Source organism: Gallus gallus, chromosome 10 (assembly GCF_016699485.2).
Source record: "Gallus gallus isolate bGalGal1 chromosome 10, bGalGal1.mat.broiler.GRCg7b, whole genome shotgun sequence".
Taxonomy (NCBI): domain Eukaryota; kingdom Metazoa; phylum Chordata; class Aves; order Galliformes; family Phasianidae; genus Gallus; species Gallus gallus.
This window is the reverse complement of record NC_052541.1, coordinates 10,359,190-10,385,873: the sequence shown is the minus strand read 5'-3', so window position 1 is coordinate 10,385,873 and position 26,684 is coordinate 10,359,190. Positions and strand designations below refer to the sequence as shown.

The window sequence follows — 26,684 nt, the reverse complement described above, 5'->3', positions numbered from 1 at the left end:
TTATTTTTTTTTCCCCCTACATGGAGAAATTCAGTGACACTCCTTTGCTTTGTATGTTCTTCCACATCAGATGCTATTTTGCTGTATTGCCCCTCTGCTGCCATCTGTCACACGGTAACAAAATGTAATAGAATATTGGCAGGGAGGTTCAACCTCAACTGCCATATCACCAACACCTGTCTCTGCTTTAAGCTAATGTAATAAAATAGGTATTACTCTTAGAGCTGCCCTCGTGTATTCCAACAGTGTACTCTAGTCAGACTTTGATAAATTGTCTTCTTTCATATAAAGGAAATAGAATTAAAGGACTTTCATTCTATGCCTGTAGTTTTATATCTTAACATAAAAACGCATGAAAATGGGCTGTGCATTTGGAAGGTTAACGATCTTATTTTGCAGGAGAGAAAGCACTGCTTTTTTTTTTTTAATAAAAAAAATGTTGAAAGGAGGTGCAATAGCTCATCTTTACACCTAGCTAAGCGTTGCCATATGAAGTACTTTCTATATCATGTGGAAAAAACTACATTTGTTGTTTTACAGTGCACTGAAACTTACTAGCTTGGCTTAAGCTCTGTTGACTTAAGTTAAGCTTGGGCTGTGAGCTAAGTGCGTCACTTACTACAGGGCCTATTTGACATGCTGAGAACACACTGCTCTAGGAAGCCCAGGACAGTTTGCATCCATGTTTGTTCTTGTATGGGTATACTTACTGTTTCTTAGTGGAAACTTAGTTGCTCTGAGAGGTCACTTGTCTGTCTTGGATGGTTCAGTGTTTGTTGCATGAATAAAAATAATTTTTCTTCCTAGAAAGAGCTTTGCCAAAATCTAGGAGAGCGTGTTAAGGAACTTGAGAAAATGCTGGAAGAAACCAAATGTGAGAAAACTGAAATAATAAATCGATTGACAAGAAGTCTTGAAGAAAGCCAAAAGCAGTGTGCAAACTTACTGCAAACAGGTAAGTCTTTTGCTCACACCATATCTTTCCTTACAGAAACAGCTAAAGCATGACATTGCAAATCTGTGTTCAACATCAAGCTAAACATATAGTGGACCAGTAAACAAATGAGTAATGTCTTCTATGTATTGCATGCTGCATGCAAGTAAACTGACTTTTGGACTAAATAACAGCCACTTACTTTCATGTAAGTTTTTATGTGTTTGTTGGACTCTACCAATGTGTTATGCTACCACAGATGCTTTCTTCATTTAAAAGTATTTTGAGTGTTTTAAGTATTTTTATGTGCTTCAAGTAGCTGATCTATCAGTGTGTACCTGGCAATTTCAGCCTTTACACGCTTAGTACCTTGTACTGCCAAGCACGTTTAAAACATATCCACTACGAAATCAGTAGAAGCTGGGTAGATGCTTATTTTGTGTTGTTAAAATATATTTATTCATTTTTCTTACATGATTTTTCAAATTTTATTTGAAGTAGATGTCTACTCACAAATTCTGTAATTGAAATAAATAAAAGCTGGTGGAGAAAAATACAGCAGTTGCAGAACTAAAGCTTTTAATTCTTGGGAAGTTTCAGTATAACAGCCATGATGTTGGTTTTCACTCGTTAAGTCTTTGTGAAGCGGAGCTCTACTGTTGTACAATAACATTCAGTATGACTTGCCATTCAAATTCCAAATGTTTAAGAACTTTTCTTGTAGCTGGAGACTGCTTCTTGACAATTTATATCAGTAGAAACAGTGTATAGAATTTTCTGCTCATTCTGTATATGTCTTGTGCCTCCCGTTAGTTATGGAAGCATTCTAGTAGTTCTACTGTCCTTTCCTAGAAAGCAAACAACTTCCTGAAATGCCTTTCTTACCAGATCCTGGATTTAAGTATATGTTCTGCTTGAGAACTGTGGTAATCTGGAAGAAAAGTCTCTCCAAAGAGAGCATGGTGGTGAAGATGGAGGAGGAGAAAAAACTTACTAGATCTGTATAACGTAGAAACTATATAAATGATTTTTAAGAGCATAACTGCCAGATGGAAAATCACCATGACTTTTTCCTCCATGCTTTATTCATCAAATGCCTTACAACAATAATAAATTGACAAACTGATAAGAACAAAATTCCGTATCTCTGGAGGAACCAGAAGTGTCTTGTTTTCCAAGACTGTCCTGTTCCTGATAACTTTGCACAGTTCTCTGTGGGTTATTTTATTCTAATGAGCTACACAGAAAGCAAACCTTTGGCACATCTTGCTTCTCATGATATTTGTTTTAAAGCTACAATAAAAATTCTGAAAAAATTGAGTCAGCATAATTCCCCAAGTTGAAAACAAATTGTCACTTAAATGGAGAGCAATACTAGCCCAAGTTCACCTGTTTGGTGCAGTGAGTATCCTTGCCATTGTTCTTTATATTTTTTTATTTTTATTTTTATTTTTTAGATCACAGGGTTTTTCTTGCATATTTATACTTTATTTTTCTGTTTTTGTCTCTTTTCTTCCCTGCAATAGGCTCGATACAGGAGGCAAATCAGTTACGGTTTCAGTTGCAACAAGCTCAGTCCGCACACACGATAAGCAATGACCTGAACAAGGCTTTGCAGGTTAATTTCTTTTATTAAATATTTAACATATAATTAGGTTTTGATTTTAGAGGGGTGAGCATTATAGCTGACGGGCTGGTGGTGGTTTTTATTTTATATATGTATTAAATATATTATATATATATATATTTAAAAACATATATATATTTATATATTAATATAATATAATTAATAATATGATATAATAATAATATAATTTATATATATATATATATATGCACAAGTCTGATATTGTGCATCTGACCTTATAGAAAGGGAAGAACATAAATTCAGTGTGTTGGGGATGTCATAGGATGGCCTATAGGGAAGATTGTGGGTTTTATTTTCTGCAATTTTTTGTTGTGCCATCAAGAAGGAATACTGAGGAGTCCTCTTAAATACCACTGGAAATCTGTGTTTCCAATTCAATAAGTGGTTTGTTTAAATTCATCATCTTAAAGCAAGGAATCCTAGTAGGTATTGGAGTAATAAACTATGTATGCTTTTTGTATGGTAAAATGAACAACGGGGCATCACAAGGAAAGAAATAGTAATATTTAATTTCATGTATGAACCGTAAGATCAATAGAATGTTTTGAGCAACAGAAAATATTCACTGACTAATTTGTAGTTGTTGTTTGTTATTCTTTGCCATCACAGTGATTGGTTTTAAAAAGGAAAAAAAAAAAAAGGAGTAGATCACTCAAGAAAATACAGCTAGTATATAGAAATAATAACTCCATGTATTTTCTTTGTAAAAGTCATAGTCTTGATACATTTGCTTGGAGTTTCTCTGCTCTATAATTTTTTTTCTCTCTTCTTTTAAGGAAGAATTAAGGGAACTGAAGGAAGAAATAACTTTGTATGAATCTGCTGCCAAACTTGGAGTATTTTTGAATGATGCAGGTGGAGAGCTGCATACGAACCTCAGTGATTCCTGTGTAGATTTGGGGATTAAAAAAGTCAGCAAGAATAACTCAAGGTTCTGCAGGTACTGAGTGATTCTTACTGAAAAAAAAAAAGTCTAAAATCTTCCATAACTTACACAGGTAATGTGTAAGTTCAATTTTTTTACTCCCTAATTTTTTTGAAATAGATACTGCTTGCATCTCCAGGTAATTGGGGAAATAGGAACTTGAACTACAGAGTGTATGTTGAGTGCCTCATCACTGCTTAATGCATACTCAGGTTTTGTAAGGACTGTGTTATTGTTCCTGGAGTGCAGTTCCTTTCTTGTTGGTGTTTCTGGAGTGATCTTTGTTTTTTATCAATTGCCATGAGAGTTCAGTAGAAAGCATTTAATGTGTGCAACAAAGCAAGGAGGTTTTTCACTAACAATGCCTAAGAAGCAGTCTGTTGCATGGCATGGGAGACACTAGCCTTGTGCTCTTCAGGACTTGAGCTCTGCTTCATTAAATCTTCACGTAAAATCTGAAATATGTCATAGGGGATGTAGCAATATGCTTGAGTAATTGATCTGCATATGGAATGCCACTGAATTTCTCAACAACAGGCAGCCATATCTTTACCTGTGGAAAAACATTCCTGCTTGCATGGATTATGCTCACTGATAGCTATTTTACCAATTGTATGGATTGTGTGCATGGATTTGCTCAAAGAGTCCACATGAAGTAGTCGTGTCCAAGCTCTCTTTATAGCATCTTCTTCATCTTGAAGTACTTCGTGTGATGTGAGAATAGATCTTCTGGGGGGAAACAGCAGAGTGAACGTGTTTTCTGTACGTTAATTGCAACTCACTGAAAAAGCATGTGCCTTTTGTTCTCATGTTCTCTCATTCTTTTTACTCTTACCTCTTAGAGCTGAACGTCTGTATTTATGGTAGTATCAGTTGCTCTTCTTGCTAAGATTGACTTCTGGATAAGTGTTTTTGTCTTCTAAATACTGAACTGGTTATGTTTTCCCTTATAGCATAATACAGAACAGAGACAAGGATAAAGAACTCTCTAAAGACGAAATTATTGTAGAATTAAAAGCTGAACTGGAACGCTTATTGAGCAGTAATAAAATGAAGAGAAACCAGATTACTCAATTACAAAATGATCTTAAAGATTGCCAGAAGAAGTTAGAGGAATTCAAGCAGTTGCTGAAAGCAGAAAAAGCATCAAAAGAGTCGGAGGTTTGTTCTTTCACATATTTTTCAAGTCCTTGTAACTTGTATTGTGGTTTAGTAAACCAAACCAACGTTAAAATTTCTTATGAAAATGAGACAAAAATAATAATGAAAGTTATGTAGCAATTCATAGACATTAAGTAGATTTGTCTTTGATCTTAAGGGAAATATTGTTGCGTACTGATACCCTGTTTTTTATCTATGGAGAGAAAGACAGAAACTGAATAGCATAACTTGAGCAGAATGTCTTTTTATGTGAGTTCTGTTCCAGTAACTTACTTGCCTGATAGTGCATAATAGCCACTGTGCTTTTTTAATTAAACCTAAATTTCACTGGGGGCAGTTGGTTTTCTTTATCCCAAAGACTTGTTATTTCTCTGTGAGCTGACGGTGTAATTGATGGGATGTAAAACAGATTGCTTTTTCATGGCATTCATTCTCTAATTTGATCAGTCCTATCTTGGGCTGCATAAAAAGAAGTATGGCCAGCAGGCTGAGGAAAGGTGACTGTTCCCCACCTACTCTACCATTGTAAGACCCCACCTGCAGTACTGCATCCAGCTCTGGGACCTGCAGCACAAGAGGGGCATAGACTTCTTAGAATGGGCCACAGAGATGTTCAGAGAGCTGGAGCACCTGTGTCTGCAGTTTTTTTTTGACGAAAGGCTGAGAGAGTTGGGGTTAAATCTGGAGAAAGGAAGGCTCCAAGGAGACCTTATTGTAGCCTTTCAGTACTTAAGTGTTGCTTGTAAGAAAGATGGAGAGATTTTTGCAAGAGCATGTAGTGATAGGATAAAGGATAATGTTTTGAGTTGAGAAAATAATAGATTTAAGTTCCATATAAGGAAAAAAAGTCTTTGCTTTATGGTGATAGCTACACACTGGAACAAGTTCCTCAAAAGTTGGGGATGCCTCATCCCTGGAAGTATTCAAGGTCAGGTTGGATGGGGCTGATTTTTGTGGGAAGTATCCCTACCTATGGCAAGGGTTGGACTAGATGATCTTTAAAGGTCCTTTCCAACTAAGACAAATCTGTGATCCATGAAAAATCTCTTTAATGTTGTGCGTCCCTTGACCACATGATTAACTTGAAATTGTAATGTGATTGGAGTTGTAATGTGTACTTTTGTAATCTGTGTGTTCTGACCTGGATGTGGGACAGAAATGCAGTTTGCTTCAGGGGTGTAATCTCTCAGCTGGATAACAACAGTCAGCTAACAAACACAATGTCAAGTATATACTTCTTAGGAATAGCATTATGAAACTTTGAAAGAGTAACATTGATACTGTTATTGCACTGCAGTACTTTCCTTCTTGCTTGATTTTGCTTTCTGTAAGTAAAATACAGTTGTAACTCTTCTTAAGGAATCTGTTTCTGGAGTGTGTGTACCTTGGAAGTTATCATCTTAATTTTATTTTTTAGCCAGTGACAAATCAAAATGATGCTTTGGTGGCCAGTCCATTAGTTTCTGATAATCTTAAGGAAGAAGTTTTGAGACTCAGAAAGGCAAATGAAGCTTTGCTTAGAGAAGTTCAGGTGAGACAAAAATGCTTTGAATTCGTATTTAAAAAACAAACAAACAAGCAAACCAAAACCTGTAATTATGGAAGATGCCTTAAAACTCACCTGCTACTTAACTCCTTTGTGTTCAGAATCATGCTTTGACTATTGAAGAACTGAAAGAAAATGAGAAAAAACTGAGAAGCTCAAACCAGGATCTCTGCTGTCAGATGAGAAAGATGGTTCAAGAGTTTGATGAGGATAAACAAGAAGCCATTGACAGGTTAAGTCCGTTAACATTGTTTAGTTTCTTTTCTGAACTTTGATCCTGCATGTGTTTCATGGGGAAGAGTCTGCTTTGGAAATGTAGCTTCTTTATTAAACAAAAGCTGAACCCCATATTAAGAGGAAGAAACATAGGCATTGTTTTCCTTTCTTGAAATCATAGGTGTGAAAGAACATACCAGCAACACCATGAGGATACAAAAGCCCAGTTTGAGAAGGACATGATGCAGAGGTATGCTGCAGAAAAACAGCAGCTTATTCAAAGTTATGAAGAGACAGTCTTGCAGCTGAAGTAAGCATTTTCAGTTTTTTCATTGCTATGAAACATTTGTGCTTCATGTCTGTCCCTTAGTGCTTTTTAAAATGCTCTTTTGAAGTGGTTAGTATCCTGTGAGTTTAAAGATGGATTGCTAATGTGTGATTTCTACTTGAAGGGCTACCATAGAGGAGCTGAACAGAGAGATGACCACAGTGAAGGAATGTTACATAGCAGTCTGTGGTGAGAAGGACACCTTGGAAACTACTTTAAGACAGACGTTTGCACATGAGCAGCAGATGAAAGAAGATAAGGTATTAATGCATCATATCATATTAAAGTGTTTTTAAGATAAATCCACTCTTGTGTATTCCAACTTTGTAATTGTTCAGGGCAGAGACTTGGTTTAAAATACACTATTGGTAACTCTTCCTGCAGCTACTGCTTTTCATGTAGTTGTCCTTCCCTAAAATATTGGCTCCTAAAGACAGATCATTCACTGGTGAAGAAGGTTTGCTTTAACTGTTTTATTTTATTATTATTATTATTATTTTAATTAATGTTGGGGTTTTTTTTGTTTTTTTGGTTTTTTTGTCCTAGCTCAAGAAACAGCTTATAGAAGAAAAAGAAGAGTCACTTAAAATTCTGAGAAGTGAGCTTGAGGAGAGATACAATAATTCTATTACTGAAGCAAAGAGGCAGTGGGAGAAAGAAAAAGAAGTGCACATTGCAAAGGAAGTTGCATTTGCTAAAGTGCAGTGGGAAAAGGAGGAAAAGGAGGTGTGAAGCTTATACTGGGGATTTCAAGTTTTTTGTTGATTTAACTGGATCAATTTATTTATTTTTTAGAGAAGGAGTATATGTGTACGTGGTAGTCTTATGTATTGCTCTTCTGGCGTTTGAAGTAGTTGATGGGGATCTGTTGTTTCAGAAGCCTCTGAAGTCAGTAGGTTTTACAGCTGATTGTGATCTTTGGAAGATTAGGCTTTATAAAGTAACACTGCAGAACATAATCACAGCTGTAGTGTACTGGAGTTTTCTACCCTAATCTGAGGGTGAATAGTTTGGCTTTCTATTCTGTTGGGCTCAGTCCTCCTATGGAAGTCCGTTACACATCTTTCCCCATGGAGGCTAGGTGGGAGAAGGAAGAAATGAACAACTCCTTCTGTACCAAATGCATAGTGGAAGTGTAATTTGGAGGGTGTGGGGGAAAGGGGGGGGATGAGGGCTCCAGCTAAGATGCCTTTCTAGGGGTTTAGGTTTTGATGCTCTTCAGCAATGTTTTGTTTGTTAAATACTATTGAAATTCTATTTATATCTGATTGCTGGAGAAGAATGTCTTAAATCTATATAGATTCATATTTTTTTCTTAGAAGAAAGAAGACGTCATTGCGAAGATAGAAAGACAATGGCAAAATAGACTGGAAGAAATAAAAAAAACTATGTTTGAATGTAAGGACTGCAGCAGCCAAACAGATAGAGTAACATGTGTGAGTGATGCTTCAACTGAAGAGTTAGCAAGGATTGTTGAGGATCAGAAGCTGCAGATCCAGAAGGCTCTGAAAGAAAAAAAGGCCTCTGAAGAGGCCTTAAAAGAACTTGAAATAGAACTTGAAAGTAAATACCGTAAACGTCTTGCCAGCCAGGTAACAAATGATTGTCCTGTTTGCCTGGAGTTTATGTAACTCTCATGTGCTAATATGCTGAATGGGTCTAGTTATATGTGCCACTGAGTCTCCTTTAAATTTTTATTATTATTATTTTTATTTTTAGAAAATATGCTTTTCTTTCAGTTTTCTTCAAGCTCAGTAGTTGACATTTGTTATATTAGAAATAATAATTAGAATCATATAGCTTTTTTTTCTAGCTCCATTTTTTTACATAGCACTGGTTGAGCTTTGCAGGAATTTTGAACATAACTGAGGAAAGCTAAATTTTGTTTATACCATTTTAATGGAAAGAAAATAGCTTAATTCTCATCATTTTGGTGTCGTCTTTTGCATCTGGAAATCCATCAGATGCAGCTAGTCTGATTTTATTACTTTCTTTAAACATAAGCAGTCCCAACTGAACTCTTGTTTTTAATCTGTTTATAGGTTGAAGCAGCTTTAACCCAAGCACATGCCAGATCACTGCAGGAATTAACAGACCTCAAGGAGTACGAGGTAAATCTGGAGACAGAACAAGAAAAGCAAGAAAGGGAACAGACAGAAACTGCAGCAAAGCTGGTAGCAGAGAATGAGTGTAGTTTTGAACAGGATTTCCAAATCCTGTATAGAATGGGTGAATGCATGTATGTGGGGAATCACTAAAGAATGATGTTTCTGGTGTGGTCTTATATTGATATTTTTTCTATTTTTGCATTAATAATGATGTTTTTATGAAAGGCTGTAGGAACTTTTCAGTGAAAAATATATATTCTGTATATTTTTTATATATGTGTATATATGTATATATAGTTATATATATGTAGTTATATAATATGTATATGCCATATATATATTTATAATGACTCTATTTTACTTGTTAACCAGTTGGCTTTGGCTTTTTCTTCTGATGAATTAAAATGGAAGAAGGAACGTGAGTGTACAGAGCAGTCCGGATCGATAATTCGAGAACTTGAGGAAAAAGTAGTTTCTCTCAAGAAAGAGTTGGAGCTAAAGGAAGAAGAAATCCCTGTGACTATCAAAGCAGCAGTAGCAAAAGCCCGTGCTCAGTGGAACAAAGAAAAGCAAGAAGAAATTGCACAAATACAAGAGCAAAATGAGAGAGACTACAGATCGTTCTTAGATGATCACAGAAACAAGATTAAAGAGGTACTTGCAACAACAAAGGAGGATCTTGCAAAGCAGGTGAATGATCTTTCTGCTCAGAAGGAGGCAGAAATGAAGATGATACTAGACCAAAAGCAGCGAGAGTGGGAGGCTCAGGAAACAAAGAGACTTCAGGATGAAATTAATCGGTACGAGGAGAAGACTCTGATTGAGCTTGAGTGTTTGTTGAGAGAAGTCCACGAAGAGCTAGTTAAAAGCACCTATAGTCAGCATTCTTGGGAGGAGAGAGATCCTGATGCTTCTGTTGAATTAAATCATCAGCGCAAGGACAAACTGAAGGCATGCTTACAAAAGGCCTACAGAAGGACAGTTCACAAAATTCTGGAAAAGCATGAGCAAGAGTGGAAAGAGGTAATAGTTCAGGGGATTATGAATAATAGCTAGAGAAGAGATGTGAGAAGACAGATGAGTGATTCATGCCTGTTTTCCCTCACTATGTAATATCTACCTGATCCAGAGGATTAGGGGATCCATCGTTTGCAATCATTTGTAGCAAGTCCTTTAGAACTGTGAGAGAGGGCTAAATCCATGGCCAGCAATTTAAAGGATGCAGCGAGGTACAGTTGTGAGACTCAGTATTTGTAGTAGAAGACAACCAGGTTAGCGGTGTGATTTTTTTTATTATTATTATTTTTTTTAATGCCCACATTGATTGGTTAAGGAAATCCACAGTCTTAAGTTAGGAGCATCTTAAAAACTCATAGTAGCTTCTAAGGTATATAGTTCTATGATTCAGGGATTTCTTCCTGTATGTCAGAGCAGACAGACAAATAGATGGAGGTATTCTTCTGTAGTTCAGTTGGAACCCAGAACTGTACAGTAGTGATTGGATAGCTCATTTCTACTCGTTAACTCATCTTCAGGGATGCAGTGGCATACTTTTGGCTGGTCTTTTTAACTGCCCTCAGGGAAAGTCAAGCCAATATAAAAATAAATCAAATTTTAAAGTGTACCTCTCGTCTGATGCAGAATATTCAGAGTCCTGTCCGTACTTTTTAGCTTCCTGAAAAGATATCTGCTGCTATGCCTTCTGTAGACTCTTTAATATTCTGTTTCGACTCAAGTGCTGCTCCAAAGTCAAACTCTGGGTGTTATCAGGTAGTGCTATTGCAGGCAATTACACATAGTAACCATTCTCTATGCAAGAGTACCCATTCCCATCAATATTCAAGCAGTTCTCTTCAGTTCTAGTACAAGACTAATACTGCTGGGATGCAAGAATGAGAACTAATACAGTGCTTTGGGTTGCTTGTTCATCTTCATCCTAGCTTTAATAAGTAGTATGTTGCGGAACACGTTTGGCTCTTTGTTGGATTTTCAGACAGTGTTCTTTCAATTGCAGAAGAATGAAGAGCTACTGAATAATGCAAATAAAGAAGTGTGCTGCTGCATGCAAGGAGGCGATGGAGAAACTGGGGACATGGCAAGATCTCCTTTGTACAACACTGGACAGCAAGCAGAAACACAAAGAAGGCTGAGGAGACGGCATAGAAGTGGAACAGATGGAGGTATTGAGTTTGTTTCAATCTGGCAGAGCTGTATGTTATCCAACTAGGCTTGACAGTAGCACTGAAATTTCAAAGATTTGGATGATAGAGGGAGGTACAGTAGATGAAGGAACAATTTCACCTTTGGTGCTTGAGAGTTTGTATGCAAGCCAGCACTGAGCCTGGTGAGCAGGGTGCGGACCAAATGGTGTCTTGGAGCAGGTAAGTATTAAAGCAGAGCTTTGATGTCCCAGATCTACTGCTTGCTGCAGCTGCCAGGCAATACAAGGAATTGTGCCTTTGCATCAAGGGCACTGTTGTGTCAGGAATGATTCTTCAGGTGGCAAGGTAGTTTTTCCAGTTCTCTTGAGGAAGAGTTTAGTTGCAGAGGCAATGTGAATCCCCCAGGTGATGCTTCTCTCGTCCTCCTCCCTGCTCCCAGCTCCTTCCCGGCCCTTGAAATGTGCTGAAAGTTGAGCACTGTAGCTTTTCCCAAAGCTGTGCCATGCACTATGGCAAGACCGGGGGCTGTGTAGCCGGGGAAGAGCTTCATGGGAGGCACAGCAAGGTCTCTGGGGCTTTCAGTTTAGTTTGCGTTGTTGTGCAACCCAAAAACATAAAGGGAGAAAGCCCCAGAGAGTCTTTGGCTTTGCGCCTGTAACGCGGCTTGAATTCCTTCACCACCAAAATAACAAGCCATCTATTAAATGCAAAACAATGCAGGTAGCACAGCCCTTGTGCCTCTCGAGCTCCCTGTGCTGGCTATAGAAAGCAGCCGTTGCTCCCCTGGAAGTAGCCCAGTCTTTGTAAATTTCTTAGCTTAACTCGACCCAGCCGCGTGTGAGTCTTCCCAGCTGGGCGAGTTTCCTTCAGCTGACTCCAGCAGGCCCTGTTTGGCTGTTGGCTTGAAAAAGAAATAAACAAGGGGTTGATAAGTGGCAGTTCAACCTCCCGGTGTCGTGCTGCTGCCTGTTTTGAGACCTGTGCATCTGATTGTTGATGGGAGCGTGCTGAGGCTGTGAAGGCTGCGTGGCTTGATTGGAGCTGCTGCAGGTTCTGTAAGTGACATCCAGGCTCTTGTGGTTACTGAAATTGGACTGGTACGCAGTATGCTTCCTTAGCATAGGATGGAAATGGCAAGGTTGTGTATGATTCATTTGGGACCCTTGAGTGATGGGTGACTTCTAGTGTTTGTTGTTTCAGTTGAGCAAGGTGCAAAAAAGGACCTCTGGTCTCAGGAAGTTTTGTGCTGTAAACACTGCAGCCAGGAGCTGGAAAAGAAAGAGACTGTGTGCCAGGACTTGAAAAGAGAGTTGGAGACAGCTCGCAAGCGTCTTCATCTCTCTGTGAGGGAGCAGAGAGCAATGTCAGAGCAGGTCCAAGGTAAGGATGGTGAGTCAGAAAGGAAAGCTATGAATGTCTTGGCCTGACTGGCTGCATTTATCTCCCTTCTGGCTTGATACAGTTTTCTGTGGATGTAATGGTGTGTGTGCACATACTTTAACAAAGTGAAAAGGAAACCACTGCTCTCCTCACTGTAAATTGGGTCTTTGCTTGGGGCCCTGCATGTTGATGTTTTGCTCAGGCTAAGTCCTGTGGGTTCGTTTACTTGGAATTCTGCAAAATGTGCTGTGTTCAATTCCTGCATGCTTGTCTCAGGCGCAGCTCATTGTTTATTGGTGTTGATTGTTGACTTTAATGTCTTCTACATTAAGGCAGCAGTTTGTGATGTTTTATTTTGAACTCTGCTTGAATGTTGGGAAGTACGTTGTTCTATGGTTCCTTACTGGCTTTTCTAGAAAACAAGAAGCTTGTGGAATCTCTAATCGCAGAAAACACTGAGATGAAGGCTAGACTGAAAGACGTGGGCACATCACCAAGGTATTTCAAAAAGCATTATAAACAAGGGGATGTTTTTGAGGTCTAGGCTGCTCTTACGCTGTGTGACTTGTATGCTTTTCAGGTTGCAGTCCAAGGGAAGTGTCTCAAAAGCCTGTTCATCCTGTGGCTCTGTGAAAGGACTGGAAGAAATGCGTGCTCAGTACATTAAATCTGTGAGCAAGATAAAGAGTAAGTACAGGAGGTTCAGTTAAAAGGTTAGGGGTGCAAAATCATTTACTCGATACTTCTTCCTCCTTCAATTAATTTGGCCTGGGAGTCTGACAGCCAGGTCACCTATGAACACCCAGTTGATTTCTTACTGGTGGGAATGTTGCCATAATCTTGGACAAGCTTCACTGCGAGGGATGAAACCTTGTGATGCCGTCCCTGCTTTGCTGCACTAATTTCTGTTTTTTAAAAGACTGGATGTCTATATCATATTTTAGAAGACTGGATTTTTTTACAAGCCCTGGATGTACCAACCAGCATTCATCCCAAACCCCTGCACCTTGAGCTGAATGCTGATGGAGGTACAGGTTGAGCCAATTAGATTGTTGTGCCTGATGTTTTATAGGGGCTGGCTCTGGTCTTTCAGCAGCGTGGAACCTGTGGACCACGGTGGGTGTGTGGATTTGGGCAGAAGGTTGGCTGGTAAATGTGGGCCCTCGCTGCAGGTCCACTGAGCAGTCCTTTTGGTGGTGTTTTCTTCCTCTCTCTCTCCCCTCTGTGGCAGAGCTGTCCCTGATGAAGTGTGTTCCTGTAGGTGATATGCTGTGTTATATCCGTGAAAGTAAGGAGAGGGCTGCTGCAATGATTAAAGCGGAGGTTCTCAGGGAGCGCCAGGAGACGGCACGGAAAATGCGGAAGTACTACTTGACGTGTCTTCAACAGCTTCTTACTGATAATGGGAAACAGGAAGGGTAAGCTCCAGCGTGACTGGGTATCTTTGGTTTTGAAAGAGTTATGTAAACTTGAGTATAGCACTGTTTGTCCACTAGCATTGTTCGTCCTATGTTGGCGCAAGCATTAGTCTGGCCTGATCTGATGAGACGGGTGTGGAATCACTGCTGAGCTTGCTGACAGAGAATGGCTGAGCTGTCTGACACCTTGTCTTCTCAGTGTTCTTTGTCTTTTGTTGTCGTTACTTTTCTGTAAAGTGCAGAGTCTGGAGATCTTCAATTTTTGTCATGTTCTCTGGTTATCGGCAGAGCTGAAAAGAAAATAATGAATGCTGCCAGCAAGCTTGTTACAATGGCTAAAGGACTGGAAACACCTCTTCGACACACACTGCAGTGCAGAACTACCCGCTCAGGTATGTTGGGTTATTTATCTGTTTGCTTCTTCTCCATGTAGGTATAGTGCACTTAGTAACCAAGGTTTAGGTGTTTAGGGATGTACTAGGTATTTACGAGCTTGTGAATGGATATCTAAACATAGGTTGTTTATTTTGAGAATGCTGATTGACCTATATTTTAAAAGGGCCAATGCCCCCTCCCTCTTTTTTCTTTCTTTATCTTCCACTGTTAATTTTTCTTTCATCTGATCCGTTTCCTTCTCTGCTGTTCTAGCTCTGCTCTTAAATTCTGACCTGCCAACTGGAGTGGAATACGCAAAAAGAGATTGCCTGTCTCAGACTAGGCCAAACCATATGGAAAACAAATCTTGTGGCAAAAATACTACTGAAGAAGCTAATGATAAAGTTGTTCGGAAATATGTACCACGTGACTTGAGACAACAATTTGGTGCAAGACAGACTGAAACACAACATATGCTTCATGAAACAGATACTTCAGATATTCAGAATAGTAATATTTGTAAACATCTAGTTAGTGCTGGAATAGATGGGCTGTCAAAGATTCTTCCAAATGTAGATGGAAGGAAAGAAAAATACAGCCCCCTCGTAAACCTGGACAAAGAACTCTTGTGTGCAACTAGTAATTTTGTGCATCCGAATGTCCCTCCATTTGCTTGTCAAGGACAGTTAGAAAATATAGATGCAGCCAGACTTAAAAATGGCCCTGCCATCTCAGGGTCAACTCATCACATGCTTAAGAGTAAAAATGAAAGAACAACCTTGAAAGTAGATAAATGTATCCTCTCACATGGGACCTGGCAAACTACGTATGAAAGAATTCAGGACTTTGATTTTCACAGAACTCCTGAGAGGGATGAAGGAAGCTGCAGTGAATGGAGTTCTGCGAGTGGGAGTTTGCATCTGGATGGTTCTGATAAGTCCGCAGTGTATCCTGAAGAAAAGCCCAGTACTAATGAACAGAGGCAGAGTGTGTACTGTGAAGAATCATTTTCTGCTGGAGATGAAAATTTTGGTACTTCTTGGAGAGAGCTCACTAATGGCAATGTCAAAAATTTCAATGTAAAAAACAGCCCTATAGTTTACAATAGAGACGAACTGAGGTCACACTCAGATCATATTTCATCTCTTGGGCCTGACAAAACAAATTCTGCCAACACAAGAACTAATACACTGCCAATCTGAAATACAGGAGAATGCTGCAACAATACTTCGAAAGGAATGGCATGGGATCCCCAGTCTCCTTAGCAAGGCACTGATTCTCATAGCCCACTTTAAGTAAAAAATAAAAAAAGAAAACAACTTGAACCAATATTAGTGATAACACATTTTTTTTCCCTTTCAAGTGAGTATAAATGTAAGTGTGAAGAAAGGAAGTTACCCAGTTTTACTGGGTCCATTTCATGACCTATGTTACAGTTTGAGACTGTTGCATGAAGAAACTCTATGCGATCACTTGAAATATTAATGTACACTTTTGTTTACCTCTGTAACAATGCTTTCATAGCTGTTCATAGTGTATTATGTGCTTTTATTAAAAATCTATTTTTTTATTAAATTAAGTGTACAGTGTTGATATGAAACAAACTTGCTGTCGCTCCTGGTAACCTTTTGAAATGGCTATGAATATTCCTTCAGAACTCAATGAGAGGTGTTGTTTGAAATGAGTTTTTCAGTTGACTTCTCTATTTTGTAGGGTTCACTCTAGACCTCTGCGTATGTCTTCATAATAAGTACTTAAATTATCATAAATGAAATTTCAAGTATTATTCTTTCGAGTGCAGCAAGAACCAGATTGTACTGGGCAGAGGAAGATGCCGATGAAGGTAACCACATATTGTTGGTGTTCCTTAAATAGCTACAAATTTAAAATGGAAGTGTAGTAATTCTTCTCCTGATGGTTTAAAAGCTTGCCTTTAAGAGCCTGTTTGAATTTAAGAGCACCATGAAATGCACTGTTTTTCTTGTAGTACAATTTAATTTCTAGGGATACTGTAATGAAAAACAAGCATTTTACTGCTTGCTTTATTGGCTTCATTTGTGTTGCTTGCCTAGTGTGGTTAATGCTTGTTGCAATTAATTGCCCGGTTTTTGGTCAGCAATTCACATCAACAGTAATACAGAACGCAGTAAAAAAAAAAATGAGACAGTCTACTTGGCCTGTTATTATTCTGTGGTATCAGCAGCAGTAAAAGAGGGCTGAATATTTTCCTCATAAGAGGTGCATACATTTCACGTGTAACGATGTTTAACTGCTATAAGAATGCTCTTATTTGATGTTTCACAGTCAAAGAGTACTGTCTAATCTCAGATCTCAGTTTTTAAGAGTGCAAGATCCAGGAGGAATCTTAGGGAGAAAAACGCATTTAGCTTCCTTTGCAAAAATGTGCTGCTTGTTTGTATTTCAGGCCAGCTGGCCTGAAATGGCAGAATGCATTACAGTTCTTGGTCAGCAAGACTGTTTTGTGACTGGAGGCTTGGTCAGGTGGTTGAATGAGAGCTCTCAATTTCTTGGTGACCTTTAATGTTGCCCATAAACGCTGCCCCACTTCCCCTTTGGTGAAGGAGGGGTTTGTGATCGTCAGTGGGAGCGAAACGAGGCCACGAGAGACGGCTTGTGCCTATACAAACACGAGCTGTGGTTGTTTGAGGTCCAAATTCCCATCTCTAAGCTGAGGAAATAACTGTGGCCTTGCGTGCAGGGTAAAAGTTTTTTCTGGTTGTCCTCTAAACCTATGGGGAGGCTCTTTTTTCAATACAGAGTGGCTTTTTTGGTTTGTTCAAACATTTCCCCCACATAGCACAAGATTTATTAACAACAAAGAAACTCCTAAAAAAAAAAAAAGCAAAGTCAACGCATAAACTCTGTAAGTGGTGCTTGAACAGGTGTTTAAACCACTTTATCAGCTTAACCCATTCCTTGGGCTAGTCCAGAAACCTTTGCTGGTTGTAGAAAGCGTGCATGCGCAGAAAAACATGCTCCTTGCTAACCTAATATTTATTGTATCCTTTGTTGCACTGACAACTTCAGAGCTCTGACTGCTGAGATGTTTCTCCACATCTTTTTTTTTTTTTTAAGTATTATCACTATTAAAGCAACAGCTGTCTTTCATTTGAAAATCTAGTTAATTTGTAAAAGAATGAGGCACACTTCTTGAATTCGGATTATAAATTACACATATTTAATATCTACAAAAATATAGTGTGTTTTTTAAGGAGAAGTTCCTTCTATTTCTGTTTCTTGTAGGGAATTTTCAGAAGTGTGTTTAATGTGAATGTGCAGAGTTGTTTCTTATGGGTTGGTAAATCATATTCATACAAGGTAACATCCCTGAGCTCCAGTTAAGGAATGACTTTCTAGAGATTAATGTAAAGACAAACATTTACAGAAATGCATGGTAGATAATAATAACTGTACAACCTGTAAATATGCTATTGCAAATGTGGTAGGGGATCTAGCATCAGTTCCAAAAGTTTCTTCTCTGATGAAAACTTTGTGCTTTTACTCACAACGGATAACAGGCAGTGAAATAATTGTAGTGTTGTTGTGCAGAGAGAGAGATCATGCCCACGTGTGTGTAAACAGGGTTATAAATGTAGGGAGCTGAGAAGAGCATCTTGTGATGAAAGTCTGGGAGATGGGCCACTTAACCTGGAGAGGAGGAGGCTCAAGGATCATTTCATCAATGTATGTGAAGGGAGGATGGGAAGAAGCTTCAGCCAGGCTCCTCTTAGGCCCAACGGTGTGACAAGAGGCAATGGGTATATACTGAAACATTCCATTTTGTGGAACTGAAACCTTTGGTGACTGCAGGAGGAAGCGTTGGAGTGCTGGGGTTGGCAGGAGACGACCTTCTGCTGGCACCAGAGGGGCATTTTGGGTCTTAATTGTGTGGTGGTTGGAGTGAACTAGAAAATGTGCTTCTCTGGAAGGTTGGTTGCTTTGATGGAATGGGGAGTTGAGTGGTTTGGATGGGACTGCACGCCCAAATGAAAGCGAATGTGTCATAGTTGAAGTACGTTTGTAGAATTTTATTGCCACTGTCTACTGAAAAATGTTCTGTAATCATAATCAGTGAAGTGGGTTTGTGCATCTTCGTGAGTAAGAGCAGGAGTGGGGACAGTTCTAGTGGGATGTGACTTGTAGTGAGTTCACTGAATGGAGGCTCTGCTGTGTCCCCCCAGTCAATACTCATTCCCAGACTTTTTGCAGTAATTTAAGTTTTCAGTTGCAGCAAAACTTTTTTTTTTCCTTGAAAATGATGAGATTTATGTGTTAGGGGAGCACTTTCAACTTTTGAGTTGCATCTTACAGAGTATTTAAAGTAATTTTGGGGAATGTGTGATACCTTGAAGGTAAGCTTTTTGTAGATGATGACTGGTGTTCTGACGTTGTTGCAACTGAAAAACTAAGAATGTATTTAACATGAGGCAGCTGATGTTTTTGCTCCAAGGAGCACATGCTTTGGGATGTACGTTTTCCCCCATAGAGAAAAATGGGGCTGGGGTACCGATACTGCAAGTAGTAACTGAATATATTGTGTAGTTCTTGAGTCGTCGAATAGAGAAGTCGGAAAGGACTACTGGGATGTACAAGAAGCTCTGTATGGGGCCACATATCAAAGCCTCTCTGAAAATTTGAGAGATGCATTCTGTATGGGAATTGGTACAAGTCAGTTGATAAGTCGTATTTATTTATTTATTTCAATTATTGTTGTTTTCTTTATTTCTTAAAATAACTTCTGCAGATAAAAAGAGCTGACTTTTTGAAGGGCAGGTTAAACTGCTCTGGAACGCAGCGTATGTCAGCAAACTGAAGATGTTGTTTTGTTCATTTTATAGCTTTGCTTCTTGATCCTGAATAAATGATACCTCCAAAGTGCCCCCGTATTCTCAAAGATGGCAACTACTTTAAAACAAATGAAGTCGTCTCATTTTGGTGCAGTGATTCAGATGTGCTCTTGACAGTTTGAAAGCACTGTATTATAAGTTTCTGTCAGCCCTGAAAATCTCTATAAAGCACAAAAGCTGTGAGTTCTCAGCAGTTAAATGTTCCTTGGGTTCGCACTGGGAAGGTGGGGGAGTGAGCAGAAGACTGTGGTGCTTTAGCCACCTGCTGGGTTAAACCACAACAGACTGTTATATGCTTTCATAATAAATTAAATTCCTTTATCTTAGTTTACGTTGTTAATTTATTAAATTGAATTTGTTTATTAATTTGCCATTGTACATATTACCTGTCAAGTCCATGTGAACTAGTAAGTGTAATCAAGCAGTCTGAGACGGTTGTTTTTGCCCTCAACGAAGTTCAAAATGTAGTTCCAAGCCAAGGAGTTGTTATATAATGTGACCTGCTTGTTTCTTACACACCAGTGAACACTGGACAGATTTTCTGCTCAGGTGCACCTAACACATATTTCATGCTTAGCTGCTTTCTTTCTGTGGAGTGGCGTACTTGACCTGAAAGAGATCAGTGTTGCCAAAAGCAGTATCTTAAGTGTTCTTTCTTTCTAAGTCTACTTAATGCACTTCACTCCTGCCATCTGTAAGAATGACAAATGACATAGGGGTACTGATGCAGAGTATCCTCTTTGTAACTACAGTTCTTAGAGTATATATTTTTTGCTTACAATATTAACTTCACTCTATCCCTGTATATACCATAATCTTGTATGTTATCTTGCTTTGGGGCTGATGAATTGGAAATGGTAGCATTATCCTCTGTTTGGGTCCAGTTGCTTGATGACTTTTCTGAACACATAGACAGGCAATGAATCATTTCAGCGATGACTTCTGTGTAGTGAAACAGAGTTGTGTCTTCTCATCTGGATTTTAATGCAGATTCTCGAGAGCAGGTTTTGAATGCCCAGTACCTCTCCTGCATGCTATTCAGGAAGGAATCTCAGCATGGTAAGTTTGCAGATTATTCTTCCAAAGCTCTCTGTCCTATGACACCTATCTGGTAAATTTTCCGTTACCTCTTTTTGGTGCAGTTCATTTCTTAAAAAGAGGCTGCCAGGAAAAATGTTTAGGTTAGTAACTGTAGCCTTATAAGCATTATGTGGTGTAAATCTCTTCAGTGAATTCCAGTGTTGTAAACAAATGTCTTGACAGTGCAGAAATGAAACCATGATTTTTGTGCAGGCAGTCTGTTTCGTCTGTGCCTGCCTATCTTTGCAGGAAGTTGTATGCATTCATTCGAAAAGCAGTTAACACCTTATGTGTTCTATTTCAGTTGCAGCAGCTCTTGGAAGACAATGAAGACCAGCTCTCCAAGCATTCAGATTCTAGCATTCATGAGACTGAAAAGCAGTAAGGCTTTTTGTTCTGTTAGTGCTTAAATTGTGCTTTTGAGAATGGAACCAAATCTCAGCTCGTTGGGTGTATGAGAGCAATCCAAGTGAAAGGGGTGCCATACTGCCTCTGGCGGTATGGTTGGGGCTCCTTGAGAAACAAAGTAGATAGCACTTAGTTTAATGAAGTGGGCTTTAGTAGTTGTTTTGGTGTTTATTTTTTTAACCTGAGTTCCTAAGTACCATAAGTAAACTTCTCGTTTCTCTCTGGATTTGTATGTATGTATGGTAGATTTATGCATAAATACACTTCAAACTATTATCCTTTTCTAAAAAAAAAAAAAAAGCAGCAAAAAACAAACAAACAACAACAACAAAAAAAACCACCAAAAAACCCTATTATTATTATTATTATTATTATTATTCATTTTTGCCTGGCACAAGGATGAGCTTCTAAAATAAAAGGAAGATTCCCTTAACCTACTGAGAAGTGATCCTAAGGAGAAATGCAGCAATTCTATTACCAGAATAAAGAGGCAGTTGCAGAAGGAAAATGAAGAGCAGCCTGAAAAGGAAGTTGCATTACCCAAAGTCCACTGGAAAAAGGAGGAAGAGGTGTGAGCTTATAACAGGGCATTCCAGGTTTTCTGTTGATTTAATTTGATGAATTTATTTATTTTCAGGAGGAGGACTTAAGTGTATGATAAACTTATGCAAACATTCATTTTAATTATCCTTTTTCAAAAAAATATTATCTGCCTCAATCTGAGGGTGAATGGCTCTGCTTTCTATACTGTTTGGTTCAGTCATCTCGTGAAAGTCTGTCCTATGTGCTTCCCAATAGAGGCAAGCCAGAAGGAGGAAGAAAAACTGCTATATCAAACGCATGGTGGGAGGTGTAATTTGGAGGGTGCAGGGGAGTGAGGGAGTGTCAGGGATGCTCAAGATGTGCCTCGAGTGGTTTAAGTTTTGGTGCTCTTCAGCAGTGTAGAGCCCTGCCTTGCAAGGAAGAAACTCTGCTGACAGGGTATGATTTTGGTGTTCAGCAGTCAAGCAAGATTATTGTCTAAGCTGGTTTTTGTTACTGTTGTTAAATGACAGTGAAATTCTATTTATATTCAGACACTGGGGAGATTGTCCTAAATCATTTTTTCTTTTCCTCAGTAGAAAGAGAAGACACTGCAAAGATAGGAAGAGAATGGCAAAGTAGGCTTCAAGAAATAAAAAACAAACAAACAACCTGTGGTTGAACGTAAAGACTGCAGCAGTTATATGGACAGGGTAACACGTGTGCGTGAGGTTTCAACTGAAGAGATAGCAAGGATTGCTGAGAGTCAGAATCTGCAGATCCAGAATATTCTGAAAGAAAATATGGGAACTGAAGAGATCTTAGAAGAACTTGAGATAGAACTGGGAAGAAAATATCGTAGATGTCTTGTCAGCCAGGTAGCAAATAATTGTTCTGTTTGTCTGGAGCCTGTTTTATAAACAAAAAAAAGTACTTGAAAGTTTGTATGCAAGCCAGCACTGAGCCTGGTGAGCAGGGTGCAGACTAAATGGTGTCTTGGAGCAGGTAAGTCTTAAAGCAGAGCTTTGATGTCCCAGATCTACTGCTTGCTGCAGCTGCCAGGCAATACAAGGAATTGTGCCTTTGCATCAAGGGCACTGTTTGTCAGGAATGATTCTTCAGGTGGCAAGGTAGTTTTTCCAGTTCTCTTGAGGAAGAGTTTAGTTGCAGAGGCAATGTGAATCCCCCAGGTGATGCTTCTCTCGTCCTCCTCCCTGCTCCCAGCTCCTTCCCGGCCCTTGAAATGTGCTGAAAGTTGAGCACTGTAGCTTTTCCCAAAGCTGTGCCATGCACTATGGCAAGACCGGGGGCTGTGTAGCCGGGGAAGAGCTTCATGGGAGGCACAGCAAGGTCTCTGGGGCTTCCAGTTTAGTTTGCGTTGTTGTGCAACCCAAAAACATAAAGGGAGAAAGCCCCAGAGAGTCTTTGGCTTTGTGCCTGTAACGCGGCTTGAATTCCTTCACCACCAAAATAACAAGCCATCTATTAAATGCAAAACAATGCAGGCAGCAGAGCCCTTGTGCCTCTCGAGCTCCCTGTGCTGGCTATAGAAAGCAGCCGTTGCTCCCCTGGAAGTAGCCCAGTCTTTGTAAATTTCTTAGCTTAACTCGACCCAGCCGCGTGTGAGTCTTCCCAGCTGGGCGAGTTTCCTTCAGCTGACTCCAGCAGGCCCTGTTTGGCTGTTGGCTTGAAAAAGAAATAAACAAGGGGTTGATAAGTGGCAGTTCAACCTCCCGGTGTCGTGCTGCTGCCTGTTTTGAGACCTGTGCATCTGATTGTTGATGGGAGCGTGCTGAGGCTGTGAAGGCTGCGTGGCTTGATTGGAGCTGCTGCAGGTTCTGTAAGTGACATCCAGGCTCTTGTGGTTACTGAAATTGGACTGGTACGCAGTATGCTTCCTTAGCATAGGATGGAAATGGCAAGGTTGTGTATGATTCATTTGGGACCCTTGAGTGATGGGTGACTTCTAGTGTTTGTTGTTTCAGTTGAGCAAGGTGCAAAAAAGAACCTCTGGTCTCAGGAAGTTTTGTGCTGTAGACACTGCAGCCAGGAGCTGGAAAAGAAAGAGACTGTGTGCCAGGACTTGTAAGGTCTACGCTGCTCTTAACGCTGTGTGACTTGTATGCTTTTCAGGTTACAGTCCAAGGGAAGTGTCTCAAAAGCCTGTTCATCCTGTGGCTCTGTGAAAGGAGCCACTCTGGAAGAATTGTGTGCTCAGTAGATTAAATCTGTGAGCAAGATAGAAAGTAAGTACAGCAGGTTCAGTTAAAAGGTTAGGAGAGCTAAATCATTTACTCACTACTTCTTCATTCAGTTAAGCTGGCCTGGGAGTCTGACAGCCAGGTCCCCTAAGAATGCCCAGTTAATTTCTTACTGGTGGGAATGTTGCCGTAGTCTTGGACAAGCTTCATTGCACGGATGAAGCATTGTTACGCTGTCCCTGCTTTGTTGCACTAATTTCTGTTTTTTAGATGGTACAAGCCCTGGATGTACCAACCAGCATTCATCCCAAACCCATGCACCTTGAGCTACATGCTGATGGAGGTGCAGGTTGAGCCAATTAGGTTGTTGTGTCTGATGTTTTATAGGGGCTGGCTCTGGTCTTTCAGCAGCGTGGAACCTGTGGACCACGGTGGGTGTGTGGATTTGGGCAGAAGGTTGGCTGGTAAATGTGGGCCCTCGCTGCAGGTCCACTGAGCTGTCCTTTTGGTGGTGTTTTCTTCCTCTCTCTCTCCTCTCTGTGGCAGAGCTGTCCCTGATGACGTGTGTTCCTGTAGGTGATATGCTGTGTTATATCCGTGAAAGTAAGGAGAGAGCTGCTGCAATGATTAAAGCGGAGGTTCTCAGGGAGCGCCAGGAGACGGCACGGAAAATGCGGAAGTACTACTTGACGTGTCTTCAACAGCTTCTTACTGATAATGGGAAACAGGAAGGGTAAGCTCCAGCGTGACTGGGTATCTTTGGTTTTGAAAGAGTTATGTAAACTTGAGTATAGCACTGTTTGTCCACTAGCATTGTTCGTCCTATGTTGGCACAAGCATTAGTCTGGCCTGATCTGATGAGACGGGTGCGGAGTCACTGCTGAGCTTGCTGACAGAGAATGGCTGAGCTGTCTGACACCTTGTCTTCTCAGTGTTCTTTGTCTTTTGTTGTCGTTACTTTTCTGTAAAGTGCAGAGTCTGGAGATCTTCAATTTTTGTCATGTTCTCTGGTTATCGGCAGAGCTGAAAAGAAAATAATGAATGCTGCCAGCAAGCTTGTTACAATGGCTAAAGGACTGGAAACACCTCTTCGACACACACTGCAGTGCAGAACTACCCGCTCGGGTATGTTGGGTTATTTATCTGTTTGCTTCTTCACTATACTGATGGAAGGCACACAGTAATTACATCGGAAGGTGGGGATAGGTGGAACAGTGTCCCTCGCACTTTAAACTAAGATTAGGTTTGCAACCTCCTGAGGATCCTAAACATACCTAAGTCTTTGGGTCCTGATCTGTTGCATCCCATATTCCTATGGGATTTGGATGTTGTAGTCCCCAAGCCACTCTCAGTGGTGTTTGAAAAGTCACGATGAAGTCTCTGGTGGCAAAAAAAGAGACAATGTCACACCCATTTTTAAGAAGGATACAAAGAATGATCCATAGAACTGAAGACTTGTCAGCCCCACCTCTGTGCTGGTACGGATCATGGAGCAGATCCTTCTGGTAGCTGTGCTAAGGCATGTGGAATATGTGGTGGTGATATGGGATAACCAGCACAGCTTCACCAAGGGCAAGTCCTGTCTGGTCAACCTTCTAGTGGCCTTCTGCGATGGCATAACTGCATCAATGGACAAGGAAAATGTCACAAATATCATTTACCAGGACTTCACGAAGGCCTTTGACACTGTCCCTCACAACGTCCTCTCCAAACTGAAAAGGTATGGATTTGATGAGTGGACTGTTCAATGAACATGAAACTGGTTGTGTAATTGTACCCAGAGAGTGATAACTAATGGCTCAGCGTCTGGATGGAGATCAGTGATGAGTCAGGGGGTCAGTACTCAGACCAGTGCTGATATTTTCATCAGTGATACTGACAGTGGGATTTGAATGCTCTCTCAGCTTGTTTGTGGATGTGTTGACCACATATGCACACACATGCTGTGTGGTGCAGTCAACATGCCTGAGGGATGGGATACCATCCAGAGAGACCTAGACAGTCTTGAGCAGTGGGCCCAGGTGAATGTCATCAAGTTCAACAAATCGAAGTACAAACATGGTTGCAGCAACTCACTCTATCAATACAAGGGATGAAAAGATTGAGCACAGCCCTATGGAAAAGGACTTATGGGTACTGGTGGATGGTAAGCTAAACGTAAGCCAGCAGCATGCCCTCAGCCCAGAAAGCTAACCATATCCTGGACTGCATCAAAAGAAAACAACTCTGATGATTCTGTGATGAAAATGCAGGTGTGTTATCTAAAAAAGCCCAACCTACATCCTCTTTTATTTTTTTCTTCCACTGTTAACGTTTCCTTCCTTCAATCTTTTCCCTTCCCTCCTGTTCTAGCTCTGCTGTGAAATTCTGACCTGTCTACTGGAGTAGAGTGCTGAAGAAATGATTGTCTGTCTCAAACTAGGCCAAACCATAGGGAAAGCAAATCTTGTGGTGAAAATGTTACTGATGAAGCTAACGATAAAGGTGTTCAGAAATGCGTGCCACGTGACTTGAAACAATAATTTGATACAATGCAGACTGAAACAGAAACTTAGAATGTTCATACTGGGAATAAAAGTTCAGGTGCTTTTTGAAGTGATGCATAATATGTAGAGAGTCCTTACATCGAGTCCTTTTTCACTGCAGAAAACATTATTATTCCTTGGAGATAATTCATGAAAGGCAATGGAAATATCTTCAGTGCAAAAAGAGGCCCTAATTTCTACAGCTGCTAACAAACCAAGAGCATAGATCATTAGCAGTTCCTGATTTGAAAGGAATAAAATACTAAAATAAAAAGAAATGGAGAAAAACTGTTCTATTGAGTCCATTTCCTGACCAACGTCACTCAGTTATACACTGCTGCAAGACACGATTGTGTGTGCTCAACTGATAGATTTCTGTTTACCTTTTCCTTTAAGAGGAAAAGAGTGCAAAATCCAGGAGGAATCTTAGGGAGAAAAACGCATTTAGCTTCCTTTGCAAAAATGTGCTGCTTGTTTGTATTTCAGGCCAGCTGGCCTGAAATGGCAGAATGCATTACAGTTCTTGGTCAGCAAGACTGTTTTGTGACTGGAGGCTTGGTCAGGTGGTTGAATGAGAGCTCTCAATTTCTTGGTGACCTTTAATGTTGCCCATAAACGCTGCCCCACTTCCCTTTTGGTGAAGGAGGGGTTTGTGATCGTCAGTGGGAGCGAAACGAGGCCACGAGAGACGGCTTGTGCCTATACAAACATGAGCTGTGGTTGTTTGAGGTCCAAATTCCCATCTCTAAGCTGAGGAAATAACTGTGGCCTTGCGTGCAGGGTAAAAGTTTTTTCTGGTTGTCCTCTAAACCTATGGGGAGGCTCTTTTTTCAATACAGAGTGGCTTTTTTGGTTTGTTCAAACATTTCCCCCACATAG

General features: G+C 40.0%; 1 protein-coding gene across 19 annotated transcripts in view; it reads left to right on the top strand.

The window, feature by feature from the left end:
* Positions 1-26,093, top strand: part of CEP152 (centrosomal protein 152) — a 32,339-nt gene extending 6,246 nt beyond the window's left edge. For 2 of the 19 annotated variants that reach the window (XM_040706621.2, XM_040706620.2), the window contains exons 10-28: positions 808-955; positions 2,461-2,552; positions 3,359-3,522; positions 4,461-4,668; positions 6,086-6,199; positions 6,316-6,446; positions 6,612-6,740; positions 6,883-7,018; positions 7,305-7,484; positions 8,078-8,350; positions 8,801-8,869; positions 9,239-9,889; positions 10,881-11,046; positions 12,229-12,408; positions 12,825-12,906; positions 12,989-13,095; positions 13,640-13,826; positions 14,064-14,218; positions 14,475-15,776. In XM_040706621.2, coding sequence (XP_040562555.1) covers positions 808-955; positions 2,461-2,552; positions 3,359-3,522; positions 4,461-4,668; positions 6,086-6,199; positions 6,316-6,446; positions 6,612-6,740; positions 6,883-7,018; positions 7,305-7,484; positions 8,078-8,350; positions 8,801-8,869; positions 9,239-9,889; positions 10,881-11,046; positions 12,229-12,408; positions 12,825-12,906; positions 12,989-13,095; positions 13,640-13,826; positions 14,064-14,218; positions 14,475-15,403 — 4,101 coding nt within the window. In that variant the 3' untranslated portion in view covers positions 15,404-15,776. The other 17 variants (XM_040706631.2, XM_040706629.2, XR_005862725.2 and 14 more) reach the window with 17 other exon arrangements.
* Positions 26,094-26,684: the final 591 nt, after the last annotated feature.